Genomic DNA, 23,342 nt, shown 5'->3' on the forward strand with positions numbered 1-23,342 from the left:
GTGCTTAGTGTCTAATAGAAGACGAGCATTCCTGAGAGGTATTAGATTAGGCGGTTCTGCCACACGTATGTTGTAAGCGTATATTTCAAGCGTTTCAGAGATATATTGCAAATATTTCATATGGATATTACAAAAAAGTAGATCGAGATGTTACAGTTCGAGCTCGGCCTCTCCTCTTCCTCCCTTCCTTTCCTTCCCTTTCCTCCATCTCGTTGCGACAATTCGAGCTCGGCGACAGCACGCGATGGGGGATGGCGGCACTGCAGGAAAGGGGCGTGGCTAGGCGTGGGCACAGCCAGGATGAGGATGTCGTAGGTGACACAAATTTGGTGTTGTGCTTAAAGGGAGCAGCGTCTAGACGCGTCCTGCTGCCGAATCGTCTGGTAGCCTGTTCGTTTAGCTGTGGCTTGTCGTAAACGATCGTAAATTTTCAGTCGGAATAGTATTTTTCTCTCACACAAATCAGCCAACAGTACTTCTTCACGAACCAGCAACGATATGAACCAACCAACCGAACAGACCGCTAGCTGCCCCGTATAAATATAGGACCTCTTCAGCTGCTTTTTTTTTACCGTTGATGGTCTACAGCTGCTAGCCTGCTACTTATCTTCTCTCACGAATCTTTTTTCCAAATAAATATTAAAAATCTCTTCAATAGTTTCGGTGAACCAAAGCAGTTCCCGCTCGACGACTTGGAAAAGGGCGGGGGCAAAATTGGAAGAGAAATAGAAAAAGGGAAGCAGTTACGGGTTGCAGCAGCGATGCCTCTATCGGGACCGCCTCTATCTGCTCGGCTCGCACACCTCAGACACAGGGCGGGCAGCGGGGAGCGCTCTCCCCCCTCGATCCTTCGCTTCCTTCTAGAACCTTCCGCCCCCCTCCGTCGCAGCACAGCGCTTTCCTCCTCCTGCCACCCCGAGATGGCGACCATGGAGAACGTGATCTTGCTCGTGAACCGCATCCAGCGCGCCTGCACCGTCCTCGGCGATCACGGCGGCGGGGACGTCGCCGCCCTCTGGGAAGCGCTCCCGTCAGTCGCCGTCGTCGGCGGTCAGGTCCGCCTCCTTTCTGTCACCTCTAGGTGTTTGCTCGCCTAGGATTTTGTCCGTAGCTTAATTACGAGGGCGCTTAATTCGGCGGCCATGTACAGAGTTCGGGGAAATCATCGGTGCTCGAGAGCATCGTGGGGCGAGACTTCCTGCCTCGAGGATCAGGTTGGAAGTGATTTTTACCTTCTTCAGTCACTGAATCATGTTATTTTTTGGGCTCGAAAATTTATGGTTTTTGGTTTGTGCTTGGATTGGAAGGGATCGTGACGCGTAGGCCACTCGTACTGCAGCTGCACAAGACGGAGGACGGGGTGCAGGAGTACGCCGAGTTCCTGCACATGCCCAAGCGCCGTTTCACTGATTTCGGTAAGCAACCTTCGTCGTCTTCAGCGATATAGGGTTATTCTTTGCCTATGCTGCTATGAAATTGGTTTGTTGGTAAGTTGATTGCTAGTATAATTGAATGCTTTAATGGTCATGTTTACCATCGCAAGATGCTCTGTTTACTGAAACCAATAACTGTATACTAGTATTTCTGCCAGCAGAAGCTGTGTGCCTGTGTCTTAATGCTAGTCAGTTATTAACGAATTCGGTTCTGTCAGTGATGTGTAGTATTGCTTCCTATTTAAGTTCTCTTCAAAATTTCTGCTCCATGAGGATAGACACTCCTTAACTTACTTGCTATGTTGCACCAGGCGTTGCCATTGGGGTCTAAGAAGTATTTGACTTGTGTAAATGGCATGATCATCTTTGTGTTTCCCATGTTGTGCTGCTAGTTCAAATATCATGTGCATTTTATCATGCTTTGCAACATGTATTCAAAAGTAGAATGCACAAAATTAGTAAGAAGCAGTTGCCATTTGATCTCAGAGTGGATTTGTTATTTTTCAGTACATGGAAATGGCTGAAGTACTTATCTCAGATGCCAACAATTATTGTTCTCTGCAGCTCTTGTGCGGAAGGAAATCCAAGATGAAACTGACAGGTTGACTGGAAAGACAAAGCAAATATCTCCAGTTCCAATTCATCTCAGCATATACTCTCCACATGGTATCTAAGCCCTGGGCACAACCTGAACCTGCCACTGCTTTTTTCAAGAAAAAAAGAAAAAATGGAGATTATTGCTATTGCTTTTAGTTGTTGAATCTAAAAATCTCAGTCGAATGCTATGTGTATATCACTATATCTCTTCTTTCTGACAAAAGCTGCATTGCAATGTTTTTTTGTTTCCTTTTGTTTTCCTGGTCATGTTTTAATAATTGAAATTGATGCTAGTGGACGCTTCTTGTTGACTAGTTTGTAGAGCAGTTGATTTATATGCAAAAGCATCTCTGAGCTCCTGAATTTTCATAGTATATATTTATTTACTCAATTAAATCGATTATTGCAGTGGTCAACTTAACATTGATTGATCTGCCAGGTCTAACAAAAGTTGCAGTAGGTATGCAAATGCGTTTATTGTTTCTGTTCACGTTCTTGTATTAGGTGGCCTTTTTTCAGGAGAAGTTTCATTGATTATGTTGTCTCTTTCAGAGGGGCAGCCTGAAAGCATTGTTCAGGATATTGAAAGCATGGTGCGCTCGTATGTTGATAAGGTATGAATGATGCACATATCTCTAGAACTGACTATGACCTTGACATATTTTGCATGGTGTTTCTTAAATTAAATGACGTAACACTTGCATCGTTGGTAGAAGTGCACCTTTAGTGGTCATACAAAATGCTTCAGCGTTAACATTCATTTCTTCTTCAGAAAAGAATTAAAGCCACTGATGTTTACCTTGTTATTAGTCATGGTTCTAAATAGCTAGCTATAGCATTTTCAGAGGGCCTACCTCTACGATATTGTCAATTCTTTTGCTATCGCACCTTAAAATGGTTCCACTAAACACTGCTATTTGTCTTTGCTGCAAAATTTGTTTAGCACCACTAATGCTAACTGAGTCAAATATCCACTCTTTGCTCTAGATGAATAGATTTCTATGCCTCTCCATTGTATTTTTTACTCAATGAATGTCATAATGAGCCATTGAGTAACTATTGATTTTATTTCTTCATTGTGAATTGAATGAATATGAATGTTGATTATAGCCGTGAATATATTATATTTTTTATTGAATGATTGTTAAGACATGGGACATGTATCCTAGAGAATTTTTATGTGTTCAAGTATTTATGTTTATGAAATATTGTTAGTTTCATGTTTTTTTCATAGTTAATTGACAATTTCCATTTTTCTATAAAACCACCAAATGAAATAGCTTCGCTATATCCCGCTATAACTTTTCATGGCTCTTGGAGGAGGCCGCTGCTGAATGGCGCAGTCTGCACAGTCCACTTGTTGGTGAAGAAAGTGACCAACACGTAAATATTTATAGTTTTGCTGTACGTTGTGATCGGAGATGGCCTAACACTCGATAACACAAGGTTTATACTGGTTCAGACAACGTGCCCTATGTCCAGTTTGAGTCGGTCCGTGACTTTATTCCTGAGTCCAGGTGCTCAAAGTTTGCTGTGGGGCTACAAACGGAAGGGAGAAAGATGGGGGTACAAGAGGTCCGGTCAGACTCTGATCTGAAGGGCCGAGAGTGACGGGAGCTCCGCTATGTGCTAAGTGTTCGAGCGTATGCTTGAGGTTTGAACCTAGTGGTTCTGTTGTGGTGTGTGAATGAACCGAGAGATCTCTCCCTTGTTGGAAGAGAGCGCATCTTCTTTTATAGATGAAGGAGATGGACTTACAAGTGAGAGAGAGAGTACGTATGCTACTAAGTCTTGTTGCCCACGCCGTCGGGTACAAGATGACGGTAGGCGCCCATAACACTGTTATTGTCAGACGCATGTGGGAGATTGCGTCGTCTTCTTCCGGTATGACAGATGTCGGTGCCTGCCATACTGTTGATGTCTAGAGGCACGTGGGGGGCCTTAGTGCGTTTGTCTGGTATGAGAGTTGATGGCGCCCACAACACTGTAGGGCAAATGTCGGCGCCCACAATACTGCTTGGGTTTTGACATGCCAGGAAGGTTGCAGGGTACCCTTATGACATGCCCTGTTGGTACTGTCCTGCAGGTGTATATGGTACGGTCCTTGGTATTGCGGTTGACTTGAGTGCCCTGCCTTACTTTCTCCGTCCGTTTCCTAGTCCTCACCGAGCGGGCGTTTTCGGTCGGTTGGTCCCAGGCGACTCTGATTGCGCCAGTCGAAGAAGAGCTATAAGCAGGGGTTCGGCGCATCCCCGGTCGGAGACGCGGGTCGAAGTCGGAAGTGGTGTTTGGCCAGGTCTTCTAGTCAGAGAGGCCATCCCGGAGGCGGGCCGGAGTCGGAACCGGGCGCTGTTCCTCCTTATTGAGGCCTTCCGATCGAAGAGGCGTGCCAAAGTCGGAAGCGGGCGTCGTTACTCCTCGGCTAGGCCTTCCGGTCGAAGATTGGATTGCCCTTCTGGCCTGTTGTTTAGGTATTTGGGCCGGCCCATGAGTTACGCGTCGTTCGCAACGTTATCTGCTGGGCCGAGTCTTTGTTGGGAAGCTGGTCCATGAGGGACCCTAGGTTTACGAACCCGACAGGAGCCCCTGAGCCTCCGGGCGATTCGGGTAGAATCGTCTGGAGGATTTTTGTCTTAACGGTGGGTGCGCGCGAGCGAACCCGCGGGTGTAGCCCCCGAGCCCCTGGTTGATTCGGGCGGAATTGCCTGGGGGGTTTTGGTAGCGGGCGTGAGCATGTGCACTGTAGTGGGCGTAGTCTCTTCTGACCCGTCGTTTCCGGGAGCGTGGTCCCAGGTGTTTGGTCGCGGTCGAGGGATCGGGCGAGACGGAGTCGTGGATCCAGACGTCGGGCGCGACGAGGGTTCGTGCGAGACGGAGTCGCGGATCTAGGCCTCGGGCGCGATGAGGGATCGGGCGAGTTGGAGTCGCGGATCCAGGCGTCGGGCGCAACGAGAGATCGGGCGAGTTGGAGTCGCGGATCCAGGCGTTGGGCGCGCCGAGGGATCGAACGAGACAGACTTGCGGATCCAGGCGCAGCCGAGGCGTTTGGGTGTCTTGAGCCCTTGAGCCCCGTTGCGCTTGGTAGGGGTCGGTTGAGTTTTGTGCGTTACCCCGTCCGCGGTTTCTCGCAACCGCAGGGGCTGAGCTAACGTCGCTTGCCTCGATGACTCGAGTGACGCGCTCGGTGAGCAAGCTAGCGGGTATATTCGAGTGAAGTCCGGGTCCGTCGTTCGTGACGGGGTCAGCATAGCCCTCATGTGGCACTCCACTGCTCCTTAACCTGCAATCCGGCAGATGCCTGGGCCGTTCTGGATACCGACCCGGGTGGACCACTGGCCTCCCCTCGATAGAGATTCTGTGGGTTTGGCGGGAGGTTGATCGAACGAGAAGGTTGAGATGATCCTGTCTGCTTTGGGGCAGATTGGGCGAGGGCCGCTCGGGGCTCATCTGTGTTTTCTTCCCTGGCTCTGTTTGACGCGAGGTGGCCTCGAGCCCTTCGTGGGCTGGCCTTCGAACCCCGATCGGTTGTTGCTCATGTTGAATGAGGCAACTGCCACTTTGTGACGCAACACGGAGCGTTGTGATGCATTTAACTGCATATGCGATGCTTTTGGATGTATGGTATGAATGAATGCGTGCATGGATGAATGAATGTTTATATAAAAAAAGAGAGGGGGTTTGGTAATGTTACCTAGATGACTCGAGTGACGGGGTTTGAGGAGCTCCTATCGGATATGTCCGATCGGGATCCGCGCTCGTCGTTCGTGACGGAGTCGGCATGGCCCGCATGGGGCGTCCCTCTGCTCCTTACCCGTCTCTCGGCATTCGTCTGAGCCGTCTGATCGACTCAGGAAGCCCGTTGGTCTCTCCTGGCGGAGATCCCGTCGTTTGGGCCTTTCCAAGTCCCGCCTGGGAAGGCGGAGGGCCGCCTGCGCGCAGTGGCGCCTTGTTTCTTGCTCCCGGCGTGTGGTAGTGGTGGGCCATACCCAGGCCACGTCTCGCCTGATCAGGCACCGTTCTGTCGGGCAGGGTGCGTCCCATCGGTCAGGGCGCGTCTCATCGTATCCCATCCGCATTGAAAGGGGGAAGGGAGAGGGTTTTTCGCCCCTGTCGTTTTGCCTTTCCCCAATCGCTGCGCCTTTCCCAACTGCTATGCCTCTTTCTTTAAGTAGCGGATGGGAGAGGGTTTCCGTCCCGTTCCTTCGCCTATTCCTTATCCGCCGCCTCTCCTCCTTCCTTCTCGCCCAAAGCGTTTGAGTGCCGCGGCGGTTCCTAGGATAGAAAAGGGGAGAGCGAGGGAGTGGAGAAAACTCAGATCCATTCGCAAACCCGGAGCGCAATGTCGAGCTGGAGGTCATCCGTCGTGAGGGAGTCGGTGTTGGCTGCCTTCGCCGAGAAGGGGTTTCTGCCGCTACAGGAGGTGGCGCACTGGAGGGCTCCTGCGGGGGAGGATTTCCCGCAACCTCGGGCCGGTGAGGTTGTTTCCTTCCTCGCCTTTCATGAGCGCGGGTTAGGATACCCCGCGCACCGGTTCCTGCGCGGGCTCCTCAATGAGTGGGGCCTGGAGCTGCAGCACCTCAATCCGACTGGGGTGCTGTATATCGCTGGCTTCGTCACTGTTTGCGCGGCTTTCCTTGGGATGGAGCCGCACGTGGACTTCTTCCACCGGATGTTGTCCGGGCGAGCTTTGTCGGAGGGGAAGCCGCACATGATCGCGCCGGTGGGGGGTTTCGCGCTACAGAAGAAACCGAGCGCGTCGGGCTCGTACCCCGTGTACATCCCTTGTGATTCCAATCGGGGGTGGCATGGGGAATGGTTCTACATTAGGAACCTGGCGGAGGCGCCGTTCCCGCCTTTCACCGGGAGGAGGCCGGAGAGGCAGGAGAGCTGGTCGTGGGGCTCCGCCAGCCGGCAGAAGAAGGTGGAGATTATTGAGGTGGAGCTCCAGAAGCTCGTGCGGCGTGGCCTTGACGGGGTGCGGGTATTCCACACCATCTTCCGCCGTCGGGTCGCTCCGCTGGCGGAGAGGACGCGGCCGATATGGAAGTACAACGGCCCGACGGACCTCGACCGTGTGTCGTCGGAGGAGCTGCCGAACGACGAGGTCTAGAGTCGCGTTGACCGGGTGCTGCAGCCGAGGCCTAAAGAGACCTCGATGGAAAGCCCGGATCCCTCAACACCGCGACGGTGTCCAAACTGGTATGCTTCCCTCTCCTTACTCCGTGTTCTTTCCCCTTTTGCTCTCCCGTGTCCTGACTTTGAGTCGTTCGTTCCGTAGGGATTTGGAGTTTACAAGTCCCGCCACAACTTCCGAAGGGGCCGGAGGGCGCGGCCCGGCTAGCCGCCCTGAAGGAGGCGGCGGTTGAGAGGAAGAAGAAAGCCGAGGAGGCTCGGCGGAAGCATGAGAAGGAAACGGAGATCGCCTGGCGCGTGCGGGTCGGGGAAAATAGGAGCGACGTCGAGTCAGAGGACCCCACAGAGGTGGGTGATGACATGATCTTCTCCGAGGAGGAAGGCCGGAAGGTTGTTGTGACCTCGGCGGAGCGTCGCGATCCTGCGTCCGTGTCCACTGGCGGCGAACAGGAGGTAGAGAGGCGCGGCGATGTTCCTGCGCCGAGGAAACGTGCTGCGAGCGCGGACGCCGTCGGCGAACGGGAGGCGAAGCGGACGCGGTCACTGCGCCCTTCTAAGGCGTCGCCGGCCTCGTCCCCGCCAGCTGTGGGCGCGGCGGGACAGGCCAGGCGATCGAAAGAGCGGGCTCACACCCGCCCGTCGTCGGGGTCGGCTGGTGAAGGTTCCGGACGAGGTTCGGGCCCTCATCATCGACGGGCTGTTCTACGGGACGTCGGGGGTGTTGACTTCGGTGGCGACGTACCACCCGAACCTGGACTTCACCGCCATCTGCAGCTGGTATGCCGACAGTTGGAGCGTGGAGGACATCTACTCGCTCGGGGAGAGCTTGCTGCCACACGCAAAGTTGGTGTTCGAGCAAGTCTCCGCGCAGTGGGTGATGAATGCTCGCCGTGCGGACATGGCCGAAGGCGCGCGTCAGGAGGACGTCGCCCAGCCTACAGATGTCGTGGAGCCTGGGTCGGAAGCGGACGTCGCCCCGCCTCCGACCGAGCCGAATGTTGCCCAGTCGGAGGACGAGCAACCCCTACCCTCGCCAGTCGAGCCGGTAGTCGATGCCGTCGGGGAGCTGTAGTAGAAGTTTTAAACTAGAAATACTTTAGCAGATGTAAAAGATAATGTCGTGGGGGGAGCCCCCTGTGTAAAGTGTTTTTGTGTATTCATGAATACAGTAACTTTGTTTTTGTGATGGAACTACTTAATTCGGGGAAGCTTGTCCCGTCCGTTCCTTTTTTTTCTTAGCATAACTTTGTTTTTTTTCTTTTCTTTTTCGCACCTGCCCGTTCGTACCGTAGGCTGCAATCTTAAGTGCCCGGACGTGGCCCACGAGGCAAAGCTGCTCGTAACCGTAGGTAGAGGCGGGGTACGATCGGTCGGAATATTTAAAGCAAAGTTACGTAAGGTAATTAAAGAAACGGATTACCCTTTCGTTCGGGGAAAAATGTATTTATCATATGATAGTAAAAAGAGAGGTGGCATTGCACCCCCGTGGAGCCCTCGAGCGACCCGTGCTGAAAGTGTTTGGGTTGGGACGCTTTATAAGAGCAAACGTTAAGTAAAAAATGGTAAGAGTGAATTTTAGGGGAAGAAACGACGTAGCTGTTCGTTGTTCCAAGTGTTGGTGAGAAAGTCACCGTTGTCGTCCTTCAGTCGGTAGGTGTCCGGTCGGATCACCTCGGTCGCCGTATCGGGACCTTCAGTCGTCCGGATCCTTGCTCGCCACGCCCCCTTTCTTGGCTGTTGCCTCTTTGCCTTTTTCTTCCTTCGGCCTACCGGCCTGTCGTAGAAAGCGCTTGAGGAGCTCGCAGTCCTTGTAGAGGTGTTTGACGGGGTAGGCGTGGTTGGTGCACGGGCTCTCCATGAGCTCGTTGAAGTGGTCCGGGAGGCCCTGCTGGGGCTGCTTGCCCGTGTGATCAGCCGCGGCGACCAACGCGGAGTTGGCCGGTCGGCGACGATCTTTCTTGTTCTTTTTCCCCCTCTGCGTGGAGAGGCTCTCGTCCTGATCCTCGCGCTTGGCCTTGTCTTTGTCCCGGCCTCCGTTGAAGACTGCTCCGACCGCCTCCTCGCCGGAGGCGTGGTGGCGACGTCGAGCAGGTCGCATGTGGTATGGTGCTTCAGGCAGCCAAACTTGTGGATTAGGGACTCGCAGGTTGTCCCGGAGAGGAATGCGCTGATGACATCCGCGTCGACGACATCAGGAAGGGAGTTGCATTTTTTGGAGAGCCTGCGGATGTAATCCCGCAGGGGCTCGCTGGGCTCCTGCCGACAGCTTTTGAGGTTCCAAGAGTTCCTAGTGCGGACATACGTCCCCTGGAAGTTTCCGACGAAGACCCTTTTGAGGTCCGCCCAGTCGCGGATGCTGTCGTGTGGGAGAAATTCGAGCCAAGCTCGAACATGCTTCCCTACGTAGATAGTGAGGTACTGAATGATGAAGTGGTCATCATCCACTCCACCGGCTCGGCAGGTGAGCCGGAAGTCTTCAAGCCATATACCGGGGTTCGTCTCCCCAATATACTTGGTGATGTTGTTAGGCGGTCGGAAGCGTTGTGGGAACGACGCTCTCTGGATGCGTCGGCCAAAGGCCCGTGGTCCCGGGCCATCCGGGCTGGGACTCCGGTCGTTCGGTCGGCGACCGCTCCTAGGGTGCGTTTCACCACTCCCCGCGATGGTCCGGCCGAGGTCTGTGTCGCCTGCCCTCACTGTCGCTCGATGGACGTCATCATCATGCTGGGACCGACGCCGGCTGCTGATGACGCTGTGAGCGTCTTGGTTCGGCCCGAGCCGCTCGCGCACAGGCGGTCGGTGCGGAGCGGGCGTCAGGTCAGGCTGAGGCGTAGATGCGGCCTCCTGTGCCGCACTCGGCGGCTGTAGCGGTGAGCGGGTGGAGCGATTCGTTTGTTGCGTCCCCACTCCTATGGTGGGGAGAGGCCGCGAGTCGGTGTCGCGATGCGGAGCTTTCCGCCTGTTGAACGGCGGCAGTTTCCACCAGTGCTCGGAGGTTCTGGTGGATCCGCGAGCCGATGTCGTGATGCGGAGCTTTCCGCCTGTTGAACGGTGGTGGTTTCCACCAGTACTCGGAGGTTCCGATGGATCGCCTGTTCTTGGGGGTTGTTCGGCTCGGGAAGGCCGCGCAGAAGCATTGCCGCGGTGGCGATGTTCTGGCCAGGCCGAGCGAACCGCGGGGGATCGTTCCCCTTGTCCATGATGTTGCGCTGGACCTGGCGGGCGCGACCCCGGGCGCCTCTCGTCGGGTTACGCGCACGGGGCGCAGCGTGGTGCGCCGAGCGCGGCGGCGCAGGTGGCGGTTGGTTCTGTCGCCGTTGTCGTAGCTCCTCGCCGTACTCTTGTGCAAGCGCGAGGGCGCCCGCACGAGGGTCCGGAGGGGTGTGAGTCTGTAAGGACTCCGCTAACACTGGCAGTTGTCCCGGAGCGTCCGCCATAGCGCACTCTCGGGACAGACGGTGGCTAGGTGCCACGTCGCCGATGCTGGAGCCGTTGCTCTCAAACTCGTCATCGAGGAGTTCGTGAAAAGTGGTGGGAGCATAGTGCGCCATTTCCACGAATTCGGATGTGAGAGGAGGCGGCACCAGCGTCCTTCGGAGTCCCCGATGAAAGGTCCTAATGGCTAGAGGGGGTGAATAGTCTATTAAAAATTTCTACAACAATACTTAGCAAACCGGTTAGACAATTATGAGACGAAACAAATCTTGCGTTAGCCTACTAAAATTGCAAGCCACCTACGACAATTCTAGTTTATATAGTTTTTAATCACACAATAGCTATGTCACTACACTAAGTTAGTGCACTCTCAAACGATAACTAAAGAGCTACAGTAACAAAACTAAAGAGCTACAATAACAAAACTAAAAAGCTCTCACAACTAGCTACATTAAAGAGCTTGACAACTAGTTTACGGTAATATAAAGAGAGTGAGCAAGATGGTTATACCGTCATGTCGAGGAAGGAGCTAATCAATCACAAGAATAAATACCAATGAAGAGCAATCATCTCGAAATCAAAAGATGAACACAATGATTTTTTACCGAGGTTCACTTGCTTGCCGTTAAGCTAGTCCTTGTTGTGGCGATTCACTCACTTGGAGGTTCACGCGCTAATTGGCATCACATGCCAAACTCTCAATAGGATGCCGCACAACCAACACAAGATGAGGATCACACAAGTCACAAGCAATTCACTAGAGTACCTTTTGCCTCTCCGTCAGGGAAAAGTCAAGAACCCCACACAATCACTACGATCAGAGCCGGAGACAATCACCAACCTTCGCTCGACGATCCTCGCTGCTCCAAGCCGTTTAGGTGGCGGCAACCACCAATACTAATAAGCAAATCCTGTAGCGAAACACGAACATCAAGTGCCTCTAGATGCAAATACTCAAGCAATGCACTTGGATTCTCTTTCATTTTTACAAAGATGTTGAATCTATGATGGAGATGAGTGGGAGGGCTTTGGTTAAGCTCACAAGATTGCTATGTCAATGCAAATAGCCAAAAGAGTGAGCTTGAGCCGGCCATGGGGCTTAAATAGAAGCCCCCCACAAAATAGAGCCGTTGTATCCCTTCACTGGGCACTGCTCGGGGTGATCGGACGCTCCGGTCATATCGACCGGACGTAGGACCCAGCGTCCGGTCGCCCGATGCTTGCCACGTGTCATCGGCTTCAAACGCTGATCGCCCAATCTCAACGATCATTAGTACATTTAAGTGGTGACCAGATGCGCTGCTCAAAGTGACCGGACGCACCAACACTAGCGTCCGGTCGTTTCCAGTAAGGTATCAGAAGCGAAAAATCACGACCGGACACGTCCGGTCATGCCCGACCGGACACCCAGCGTCCGGTCACTCAACGTCTCTGTGCGCTGCCATGTCAGTGGGACCGGATGCACCTAGCTAGCGTCCGGTCACGAAGTGACCCAGCGTCCAGTCGAAGACCGACGTCAGCGTCTTCATTGCTTCTACTGATCGGATGCGCCGGTCTAGTTGAGGCCAGCGTCCGGTACACTCTGTGAGACCCAGTCTTTTCTGTATAGGGCGCCGGTGGCACTGTCGGACTGTCCGCACTCTACGGGCGGACACTCCGCCGGTAAAGTTTCTAACCCTTGCTCAAATGTGTCAACCACCAAGTGTATCATCTTGTGCACATGTGTTAGCATATCTTCACAAACATTTTCAAGGGTGTTAGCACTCCACTAGATCCTAAATGCATATTCAATGAGTTAGAACATCTAGTGATACTTTGATAACCGCATTTCGATACGAGTTTCACCTCTCTTAATAGTACGGCTATCGATTCTAAATGTGATCACTCACTAAGTGTCTAGATCACCAAAACAAAATGGCTTCTACCACTTATACCTTGACCTTGAGACTTTTGTTTTTCTCTTTCTTCTTTTCAAGTCCAAGCACTTGATCATCACTATAGCATCACCATCATCATTTCATGATCTTCATTTGCTTCACCACTTGGAATGTGCTACCTATCTTATGATCACTTTGATAAACTAGGTTAGCATTTAGGGTTTTATCAATTCACCAAAACCAAACTAGAGCTTTCACCCGAGCGTACGCGTACGCGGGGGACACGAGGCCGTAGGGGAACCGGTCGTACGGTGGTTGTGGTGCGGATAATGCGGTCCCTCCGGATAATCGGCGGGAGATAGTAAATAACGAGTAAATAACAGTATGTACATTACTCACAGTGGGGTATGAGCAGAGCGTTTGTTCGGATTGAAGCGCAGGCGCCTCGTCGTTGAAGTCGTCGTGTGTCCCGGAGCCATTGGAGGGCGCCCCTCCGACGGGCGCCGGAAGAAGTGCCTCCTTGCGGAGGTGTAGTACGCCGAGCTGGTCGGCGACGAAGTCCAGGCTTCCGAAGAGGAAGGCCTGGGATGGCTCGAAGACGGGTGGAACCCACATCCCAACAGGTGGGAGTGCGGGAAACTCCAGCGAGCCGAAGCGAGTCATATCACTTGAGCCCGCCATGGCAAAGGTGGCGGAAAAGTGGGCCATCCGATGACCAAAAGTGTGAACGTACAACGTCTTCCCCACGGACGGCGTCAACTGTCGGTGCAGAAAGTGACCAACACGTACATATTTGTAGTTTTGCTGTACGTTGTGATCGGAGGTGGCCTAGCACTCAATGACACAGGGTTTATACTGGTTCAGGCAACGTGCCTTACGTCGAGTTTGAGTCGGTCGGTGACTTTATTCCTGAGCCCAGGTGCTCGAAGTTTGCTGTGGGGTTACAAACGGAAGGGAGAAAGATGGGGGTATAAGAGGTCCGGTCGGACTCTGGTCTGAAGGGCCGAGAGTGACGAGAGCTCCGCTATGTGCTAAGTGTTCGAGCGTATGCTCGAGGTTTGAACCTAATGGTTTTGTTGTGGTGTGTGAATGAACTGAGGTATCTTTCCCTTGTTGGGAGAGAGCGCATCCCCTTTTATAGATGAAGGAGACGGCCTTACATGTGAGAGAGTACGTATGCTACTAAGTCTTGTTGCTCACGCCATCGGGTACAAGATGATGGTAGGCGTCCATAACACTGTTGTTGTCAGACGTATGTGGGAGGTTGTGCCTTCTTCCGGTATGGCAGATGCCGGTGCCTGCTATACTGTTGATGCTCAGAGGCACGTGGGGGAGCCTTACTGCGTTTGTCTGGTATGGGAGTTGATGGCGCCCACAACACTGTAGGGCAAATGTCGGCGCCCACAACACTGTTTGGGTTCTGACATGCCAAGAAGGTTGCAGGGTACCCTTCTGACATGCCCTGTTGGTACTGTCCTGCAGGTATACATGGTACGGTCCTTGGTATTGCGGTTGACTTGAGTGCCCTGCCTTACTTTCTCTATCCGTTTCCTGGTCCTCACTGAGCGGGCGTCCCCGGTCTTTTGGTCTCAGTCGGCTCTGATTGCGCCAGTCGGAGAAGAGCTGCAAGCAGGGGTTCGGCGCATCCCGGGTCGGAGACGCAGGTCGGAGTCGGAAGTGGTGTTTGGCCAGGCCTTCCGGTCGGAGAGGCTGCCCCGGAGGCGGGCCGGAGTCGGAAGCGGACGCCGTTCCTCCTCGGTCAGGCCTTCCGGTCGGAGATTGGATTGCCCTTCTGGCCTGTCGTTTAGGTATTTGGGTCGGCCCATGAGTTGCGCGTCGTTCGCAACGTTGTCTGCTGGGCCGAGCCTTTGTTGGGAAGCCGGTCCATGAGGGACCCCGGGTTTATGAACCCGACACCGCTATTTAAAACCTTGTTTTTAGTTGAAAATGGTGAGGAAATACTCTGTATAGTCTAATCAAGATCATCTAACTATAACACTTGATCTCACGAGCAGATCTACTAAGTGTAAGACTCGGTAGAATTTCTATAGCATGGACTGTATTATTATGCCTGCTCTATCTTGAATTCAGTTCCTAACTTCCTATACCTACTCTTTGTTTTGGCACTTTGCTTATTGCATACGGTTATATTCCCAATCATATCAACAAGGTGTCTTGAATTTTTGTATTTTCTTTGCAGCCGAATTGTCTTATACTGGCTATATCTCCTGCCAATCAAGATATAGCAACATCAGATGCAATCAAGCTTGCCCGGGAAGTGGATCCAACTGGTATGCATCAAGATAGCACACTTGTTTTTCCATGGTATATTACTTTTATTAGCTGATGATACCTACTTTGATTTTGAGTTTGAATACTTGTGTATTCTCGTTTCACTTATGTCTAATAAAACCTTTTCTCTGATCATTTCAAAACTTGTCCACATCATCTGTGCTTGTCGTGAACAAATAGCCTCTTAATAGGTCACCAAGAACTCTCACACACAAGATACACACGAACACAATGGTTTTGGTGGCTGGAATGACTTGAGCTTTTTCTGATTTTCCTCCTAGATTTATACAGTGCTGAGAGCTACAATTGTGGCTGTGATAGCCTCCAAATTAATGCAGAATATTACCCAAATAATCAGTCTATTACTCCTATTACTCCATGCAGAAATTTAGCTAAAGTAAAGGCTATGAACCTAGACACTAGCATGTACCTAGACACACAGGATTATTTCCAACAATGATTGCATGCACATCATTTTAGGATAGAGACCATTTGCTTGTTTCAGTTTGTTGGGTAGAGCCTGAGAGCATTTGTGCTAAGCTTGTCGCAGGTTGAAGCATACTATACTCCCAACTCTGCAAATGTGGGGCATTTTGTACTAACTGATTATAGACTTCCCTTCCTTGTTACTTCTACCAGTTTCTAAATGAAACTATCCTGTTCCCTAACCATTTGTATAATGGAAAAATAGGACACTTGAAAACAAACCTCATTTGAAGTATATCTGTCACCTTTTCATGTCTATAAGTCCAACATTCAAAATTTTGTTGTTGAGGTAACCACAGTAGTGTTCAAACTCTTGGCTTACTGTATCTTAGTTTTGTGGTATGTAGCAAAGTTCTAAAATGAGGTAATAAATTGGTGACCGTGTGAATCTTTCGATGTACAGGGTGCGATATGATTACTACATTATCTAAAAAAGTGCCAGGAAACATGATGGTTGTGAACGCTAATAAAATAAGAGAACGTGAAGCTGTAAACTCATGTCAGCTACTAGATCAACTTTTGATGGTGTAAGAAGTTGACATAAGAGTAAAGTGGAATGATTCAGGAGTTTTTCCAAGTGTCAGTAATTTGACTTAGATTACTATTTCTTTCTCCAAAATTAAGGTTAATTATCATTTGAAAATCTCCATGCTGACAAAGTCCTATCCTTTTGATTCGCCTAGTTAATTCCTTGGCTTAGGATCATCTTAAATTTCAGGTGAGAGGACATTTGGTGTGTTGACAAAGCTTGATTTAATGGACAAGGGAACAAATGCGCTTGACGTAAGTGTCTGTGGTCTCTTGTTCTGTGTGAATTTTTTGTTTTTATTGCCATTGGACTCTGTAACTTCCCCTTCTTTATTTTCATTTAGGTTCTTGAAGGAAGAGCTTACAGACTGCAGCATCCCTGGGTTGGAATTGTGAACCGTTCACAAGCAGATATCAACAGGAATGTTGACATGATTATTGCTAGGCGAAAAGAGCAAGAGTTCTTTGATTCTAGTCCTGAATATTCTCATCTTGCCAGCAGGATGGGTTCAGAATATCTTGCTAAGCTTCTTTCACAGGTTCAAGAAATCTTGCATTGCTTTCATTTATACTGTTAGTGATCTAAAAATGGTAGATGATGCAGTGCTGCTTCCATCTTTCAGCATCTAGAGGCTGCGATCAGATCACGCATTCCGAGCATAACCTCTCTGATAAACAAAACTATTGATGAGCTTGAATCTGAGATGGATCACCTTGGTAGACCTATTGCCTCTGATGCTGGGGTAATCTTTACTGAAATTTTGAGCTAAAGTGCATTGGAGTTAAATGGACATAGGGACATCATGGCTATTCTTTTGCAGGCTCAATTGTACCTCATCCTGGAGCTTTGCCGTGCATTTGACAAAATATTTAAAGAACATCTTGATGGAGGGTAAACCTCATATCAATGTTTTTTCTTAATTGATTTATTGTCAATCTGATTATTGTTCTGGGCTGTCCTTAATATGCAATTTAAAATTTGTAGACGACCTGGTGGTGATAGAATTTATGGGGTCTTTGATAACCAACTCCCTTCTGCTCTGCGGAAGCTTCCATTTGATCGTCACCTCTCCGTGCAAAATGTGAAGCGGGTTGTATCACAGGCAGATGGTTATCAGCCTCATTTAATTGCTCCTGAGCAAGGGTACCGTCGGCTGATTGAATCTGCTCTCAATTATTTTAGAGGACCAGCTGAAGCTTCTGTAGATGCTGTAAGAAATCTTCTTCCTGTGCTGATTGTATTAGTACTTCCTTTAATCAACTGAAGAGCCTTTTATACATCACTGCAGGTGCATTCTGTTTTGAAAGAGCTGGTGAGGATATCCATTGGGGAGACTCAGGTTTGCCCTTGGTTTCTTAGATACAAAGTATCAGTTACACCCTTTTCCCTTGTACATTAGTTACAAAAGTTACTGCATCTTTAGGAGTTGAAACGATTTCCAACTCTACAAACGGAGCTTGCTGCTGCATGCTATAAGGCCCTTGAGAGATTCCGTGAAGATGGCAGGAAAACTACTCTACGGCTGGTTGATATCGAGTCAGCATATTTGACTGTGGAGTTCTTCCGCAAGCTCCCACAGGAAGTTGACAAGACTGGAACTGGAAATCCCAGAACTGCAAATCCTCCTGCTCCTGGAAATCCCAGAACTGCAAACCCTCCAGCTCCTTCGGATGATCGTTACTCTGATGCACATTTCAGGAGGATTGCTTCTAATGTGTCCTCATATATTGGCATGGTATCTGAAACCCTGAAGAATACTATCCCCAAGTCTGTTGTCCACTGTCAGGTCCGCGAAGCTAAGCGGTCCCTGCTTAATGATTTCTATACTCAAGTGGGCGGGAAAGATGTGAGTAACCTTCTTTGTGTTCTAGCTTGTTCATTCCTCCTCCCACCAATTTTTCCAGTAAATAAATTTTGTTTTTTGCAGGCTAAGCAACTTGCAGTACTCCTTGACGAGGATCCTGCCCTCATGGAACGCAGGTTGCAATGCTTTAAGAGGCTTGAGCTGTACAAGTCTGCTCGGGACGAGATTGATTCCGTGTCATGGACACGATGAAGGTAATTCGACTAATGCAGAATTAGCAGCTAGCTAATATGCACATTGGTTGTCAAGTATTACTAGACCGATCACCTGTCTCGTATCTTAGCCTGTTAATATCAGTTGCGTGCTTGACTTCTTGTGTTGTATCTCTGTCTCAACTCCCAACTCTTATTAGGTGCAAATCTCTTAGTCCTTCGTAACCCATGTGCAAACTTGTATGCACGAATGAGAATGAAGTTTTGTTCATGATACCTAGATTCTGTAAGAGTAGGATGCACATGTAGATTCTTCTTCCGTCCTTTACTAAGTGTAGTCGTGTAGACTGCAGAATGCGGACTTTTAATGACAAATATATTTTATGCAACTTGCCACTAGTCACTCACACTGTAGAATAAATCCACATTGTTGGCTGAGAGCATTACCATGCAATTGAATCAGGGAGTTGTTTGTGAGCCGTTCGATAAACAACTGGTATTGCGTCTGAACATTCTCGGCCTGCTGGACCTGCAAGACCCGTCTGCCATCTACGAGTATCTTTTGTTAGCGTTATTGCTGACATTTTCCACATCCGGGATGAATGACGCGTGCAGTGCAGAACCATTCGAAACAGGGATCAGGTCAGTCAAGCCCCGCATAAGCCTTGGTCAATTTCGCGATGCTTATTTGTCCTGCTCGCATTCTTTCAGCAGCATACAAATCAGTCCGCGCGTTCTTTTCTGGTCAGTTGGCCCCTCCGTTGATCTGACCCTTTTGGTTCGTCCGTGAAATCCTCGCCTGCTGGCCATGGATTCACTTCACGCTTTCTAGAGGAGGTTTTGCCCGCCGTGCGCCCTTCCATGAGTTCCCCGCGTAGAACAGGTCTTCTTCTGGAATAGAAACGCTAAACGCATGACGTGCTGTCCTGATTTTGACGAGTTCATGCATCTTCAGCAGACTGGATTGGTCGTCCTAAGAACACGAAATTGTAATTAGGAGCCATACACGTCATCTACTAGTGTTTCCGGTGAAGTTGCTGTCACCATGACCTGCCAGTCAGAATAAATGTGCTCCTAAGTATTAATCAGGCCTTGATCCGTCCTCCTCATTGCTGAAAACCTCACCCAAATCGTATAAGCCCAGCCGAACAGGCTAGCTGTTCCGGCAGTCCACATTTTGTACAGTTCCAAACTGGCATCGCTGCCAATCCACAGTACCAGTGCGTAATAGCCGCTCAAAAATTTCCAACCAATATTTATTGACGGTGGTAACAAGTGCTACTAACTGCTTATGTTATCTGTCATGGTCGTGACGCTAATGCCACTGTTCCGACTAATTTGTTCTATGGGGAAAAAAAAACACTGTTCCAGTTAAAAAAGTAAGCTGAAAAATATGGATTATAAGACAAGCGAACATGGCCAAAATCCAGGGCCGCACTTTGGACTTTACTAGCGTATAAATACTAGAACATGCCAGTAGTTATCTCTGAGGGCAGTATTCTTTTAAGGCGAAGAATAATGCCATGTTCGCTTGGTTGATAAGTCGTGACTAAAAGTACTGGTTGCTGATTTATTATGATAGAAAAATACTATTCGTTGAAAAAGTACGGCTTATAAGCCAAACGAAGAGATCGTAGGCCGACCGGTAGCTGTTGGCCATTACGTATGTACTTAGCAGTAGCACACATATACTCCTGTCTCATGTGGCGGTTGGTTGATTAAGGCACGTCTAGGCATCTAGTGAGTGGTCTGTCGGACCGGATCACCGAACGAGTAACGAGTAATCTCCTCGTGCAGGCCTTCCTCGTCGAGCTTATAATTTCTCTGCCGCTGGCCACCCCCTTACGGACCAAGGCTTTTAAACTAGAGTTGGTTGCCCTTGCACATGTAATCCCGTGGCGCCGCTGCTCGCCACATGCCAGGCACGGGCAGCGCCCACGCGCTCCTCTCACAGTCTCCACCCCCAATGATCCATCCCTCGTCGACGGACGGGAGGGAGGGGCGGGCGCTGTGTCAGCGTCTCCGCGGTCACCTCACCTGCCGCTCCTCCTCGGAAAACACTATTCAACCGCTCCTCCCTCCCCGTCAGCTGCTGTTGTTGTCTCCCGTCAAACCTGGACAAGCCTTGTTCCTGTACGCATGGGCCAGGACACGGACCCAAATGGATGGAAGCTTCTCCCTGTCACGCCTGTCGGTCCATACGCTCTCCAGACGAATATACCACAGGAAGGAATTCGAAAATGCAGAGCAATAATCAAACAGAGACGGGCATACGCTCTCCAGCAAACCAATCTGTACGACTGTAACCGGCACTGTTGATGGCGTGTGCCGGCGTTTTGTGTACCAATGTTTTTGACGTTTGACTTGAGCCCAATGACCCAATCGACCTAGGAGGCTAGGACTGTACACGCCCACTCTACAACCCTACTGCCGGTCGAGCCTGCAGGGGCATGAGTCCGATCCCAAACAAACACGCGAGACGAAGAGGACGTCCTCGCAAGAGCCTGTTCGCAGTGTTTCTCTCTCACACTCCACGATACGATAAGGCCTCCCGAACAGGTATGTGTCCTGTGTGTCCCTGACGTATTCAATTTGTCCGTCAGTGACAACGGGGGCAATAAATCCCGTGCATATGGACGTCCTACTCCTGCCGGCAATAACTCCGTTTAAACGGTTTCCCGTTTAGCAATGTTAGGATTGGCATGCAATTCATTCACATATATTAGGGTTGCTTTTGCTGTTAGACGTAGTAAATTCATGTATGTAAAACAGTGTAATTTCCCCTAGAGTACCCTAGCTTGTTTTGGATCAGTGAATTACGCTCGATTGGACTATAATTGTTTAAACTTTGAGTGGAATCTGTCAAGTGATTGCCAATTCTTGTCAGTGTGGAAATTTCCCAATTGCAAATCTGTGGTTATATATTTTTATATTATATTGTATCTAACTTCTTGGTGAGCTCATTCTCAATGTATGGTCTCTATATAAATCGCAACAAATGTGCTTAGACAAGATCAGGTAGGCATTCTTGGGCAGAGACTTTTTCTGAGAGGAAGACTCGAGTTTTATTTTGTTTTATCTTTTTAATAAAAAAAAGAACCCGGGAGTTGAACTAGACTAGCGGAGTAGCCTGCGCCAGGGACCCACCCCCCGTCCTTCCCTCCCCCAAAATAAATCCCAGCCATTACGGCGCCATCGCCCAGCCCAACCACTCTTCGGGTCTTCCCAGTTCCCACAGGCCACAGCGCACAGGCAAGCGCAGCGCCAAGGAAAATCCAAGCTGCCCGGCTGCTGCACAGCGCGGTACAACTACAACGCCGCTGTGGCCACGCCAAAATCCAAACCCAACCAACCAACCAACCGCGCCGCTGCAGTCTCTTGCGCCTCGCGATCTGCCTCTGCTGCTCCTTCCTCTCGGCGCTGCGGCTGCGGCGGCTGGCGCGGCGTGATGAGCGCTGGGAGATGAGGTGCAAGCTCCACCCTTACGCCAACCCCGTGGGCGTCTGCGCGCCCTGCCTCCGCGACCGCCTCCTCGCGCTCGCCGCCGAGCGCGCCCAGGCCGCCGAGGCCAGCAGCGACGGAGGCTGCGGGAGCAGCAGCTGCGGCGGCTCGCCCCCGCCACCGCCCCTGCACCTGCCCGCGCGGCGGCACCACCAGCACGGCCACGCCGAGGAAAGGGCCGGGGCGGCGTTCCCGCGCTCCGTCTCGCCGTACGTGCAGCACCGGCGCTCCGATGCCTGCGCTTACGCGACCTCCTCCTCGTCCGGGTACCACCAGCACCAGCCGAACCTCCTCTTCTTCCGCACGCCGCAGGTCGGGCCGGCCGCCGCGGCCGCGGCCGCCTTTCGCGCCGCCGACGAGCCCGGGGAGGAGACCGGCGGCGGCAAGAGGAAGGCCGCGCCGAGGCGGTCCTTCCTGGCAGTGATCTTCGGCGGCGGCAGGCGGCATGGACGGGAAGCAGAGGCAGGCAGGAAGGAGCCTCCCCGGCGGTCCACCTCGTGGCTCTCGGCGATCATCCGCCGCGGCAAGCGGAGGCCGACCGACTTGCCCGCGGCCGCTTCCTTCCCGGCGCCGCCACCGGCGCAGCAGGACGAGGAGCCTGAGTCCCCCGGAGGCAGCAGCAGCAGCTGGTGGTTCCCCTCCCCGTCGCCGGCCAGGCAGCAGCAGCACCGGCGCCGGCACGGCGGCGGCGGCGCTGGCGCGGGCGCCAGCGGGGACGGGATCTCGGGGTTCGCCGTGTGCCTGAGCCCGCTCGTCCGGCCCAGCTCCACCGGCGGCCGGCGCCGGTGCCAGCCGCCGGACCCCTCCACGCTGGGAGGAGACAGCCACCGGCGACACGCGTCGGCCGGAGGCGCCTCGTCGTTCGGGCGCAACGCCTCCCGGAAGCTCGCTGATATGGGTAGGTTCCGATGACGCGGCCTCGCCGGCCGGTTCTCGTCGTCGGCGCCGGCCAAAGTTCTTCTTTTGTTTCATTTTTTTCTTTTCTTTTTTGTTAATTTCGAAGATGATTGTTGATGTTTGTTAGTACAGTAGTAGCACTTAGCGCCTAGCTAGCAGCCACGAGATTGAAAACAAACTTGGGAAGAAATTCAATGGTGATTCCGGGGATCTGCTTTGTCCTACGAGCCAGCACATTAGACGGACGAAGGCAGTGGATTAGCTTCATGAGCTGTAAGAAATTTGATCTGAGCTTTGAAATTTTGTCTGGGAGGAAGATGTCAAACACGGCGACCTGGGGAGATCAGCTCTGCTGACCTCTGACCCGCGACTTCAATTTTGTCTGCTGCCGAGTGCTGAGCTATTCTGTTTATCGGGCGATTGGTTCGTTTTGTATGTGCGCGGGCGGTGTTTGCTGGCGCTCATCACATGAACTCCCGCAGGCCGGAGGTAGTTGTCAGTTGCGCGTCGCTGGCCTCCCTCTGTTGGACTTGGATCCTTCCACTTCCGTCAGCACTGTACTTCTGCTCCGCCTTCAATGGTAGCAGTATTCTTCTTCAGACAGTTGAATCAGCCTGTAGCAGCATGTACTCCTAGCCCAAGGTGTACAAGGGAATTTCAGCCCGTTCGGCTGTGCGGACTTGTTTAGTTTGTTTTAGCTTATTATCTTTCGTAGAATATTATTAAATTATCTGAATTTTTTGAAAACTGACCAGCCGAACGGTGCTTTATCGGGATTACTGATGAGCGGCGGAATCCATAGATAAAGTTTAGTGCTCGTCGCGTCGGACATCGGGTACTAATTAGTAGAACTAAATATAAGTTAATTATAAAACTAATTATAGAAGCCGTGGCTAATTCAAGAGAAAAATCTATTAAGGCCTTATTTAATTTCTTTCCATAAAGTTTAGTCCTTATCTCATTGTATGTTTGGCCACATACATGAAGTATTAAATATAGACTTAAAAAATAACTAATTGCACAGATTGCGAGAATTTTTTTTAAACCTAATTAGGCCATAATTTGATAACGTGCGCTAAGTATTAGAGCGTACGCTCTGTGTAACTTTAGAGTTATAGAGCTATTGAGGTTCGAATAATCAGCTAG

General features: G+C 51.0%; 2 protein-coding genes across 2 annotated transcripts; both read left to right on the forward strand.

The window, feature by feature from the left end:
- Window positions 1-762: 762 nt before the first annotated feature.
- LOC136527631 (phragmoplastin DRP1E-like) lies at window positions 763-18,197 on the forward strand. The gene is made up of 15 exons (XM_066520424.1): window positions 763-1,055; window positions 1,151-1,214; window positions 1,308-1,415; window positions 1,998-2,099; window positions 2,440-2,490; window positions 2,583-2,644; window positions 14,676-14,766; window positions 15,972-16,036; window positions 16,126-16,320; window positions 16,405-16,524; window positions 16,603-16,673; window positions 16,767-16,992; window positions 17,071-17,121; window positions 17,206-17,628; window positions 17,710-18,197. The coding sequence occupies exons 1-15, from the start codon at window positions 921-923 to the stop codon at window positions 17,836-17,838; spliced, it is 1,893 nt and encodes a 630-aa protein (XP_066376521.1). The 5' UTR covers window positions 763-920; the 3' UTR covers window positions 17,839-18,197.
- A 2,793-nt stretch (window positions 18,198-20,990) lies between these two features.
- Window positions 20,991-22,878, forward strand: LOC136539319 (uncharacterized). The gene has a single exon (XM_066531275.1). The coding sequence runs from the start codon at window positions 21,261-21,263 to the stop codon at window positions 22,209-22,211; it is 951 nt and encodes a 316-aa protein (XP_066387372.1). The 5' UTR covers window positions 20,991-21,260; the 3' UTR covers window positions 22,212-22,878.
- The last annotated feature ends 464 nt before the right edge of the window (window positions 22,879-23,342 follow it).

Source organism: Miscanthus floridulus, chromosome 2 (assembly GCF_019320115.1).
Source record: "Miscanthus floridulus cultivar M001 chromosome 2, ASM1932011v1, whole genome shotgun sequence".
Classification (NCBI taxonomy): Eukaryota; Viridiplantae; Streptophyta; class Magnoliopsida; order Poales; family Poaceae; genus Miscanthus; species Miscanthus floridulus.

Coding starts and splice junctions, on each gene's coding strand:
- LOC136527631 (XM_066520424.1), top strand. CDS start 921: ATGGCGACCATGGAGAACGTGATCTTGCTCGTGAACCGCATCCAGCGC. Junction 2,645..14,675: donor TGCGCTCGTATGTTGATAAG/GTATGAATGATG, acceptor TTTTCTTTGCAG/CCGAATTGTCTTATACTGGC. Junction 17,629..17,709: donor CTCAAGTGGGCGGGAAAGAT/GTGAGTAACCTT, acceptor TGTTTTTTGCAG/GCTAAGCAACTTGCAGTACT.
- LOC136539319 (XM_066531275.1), top strand. CDS start 21,261: ATGAGGTGCAAGCTCCACCCTTACGCCAACCCCGTGGGCGTCTGCGCG.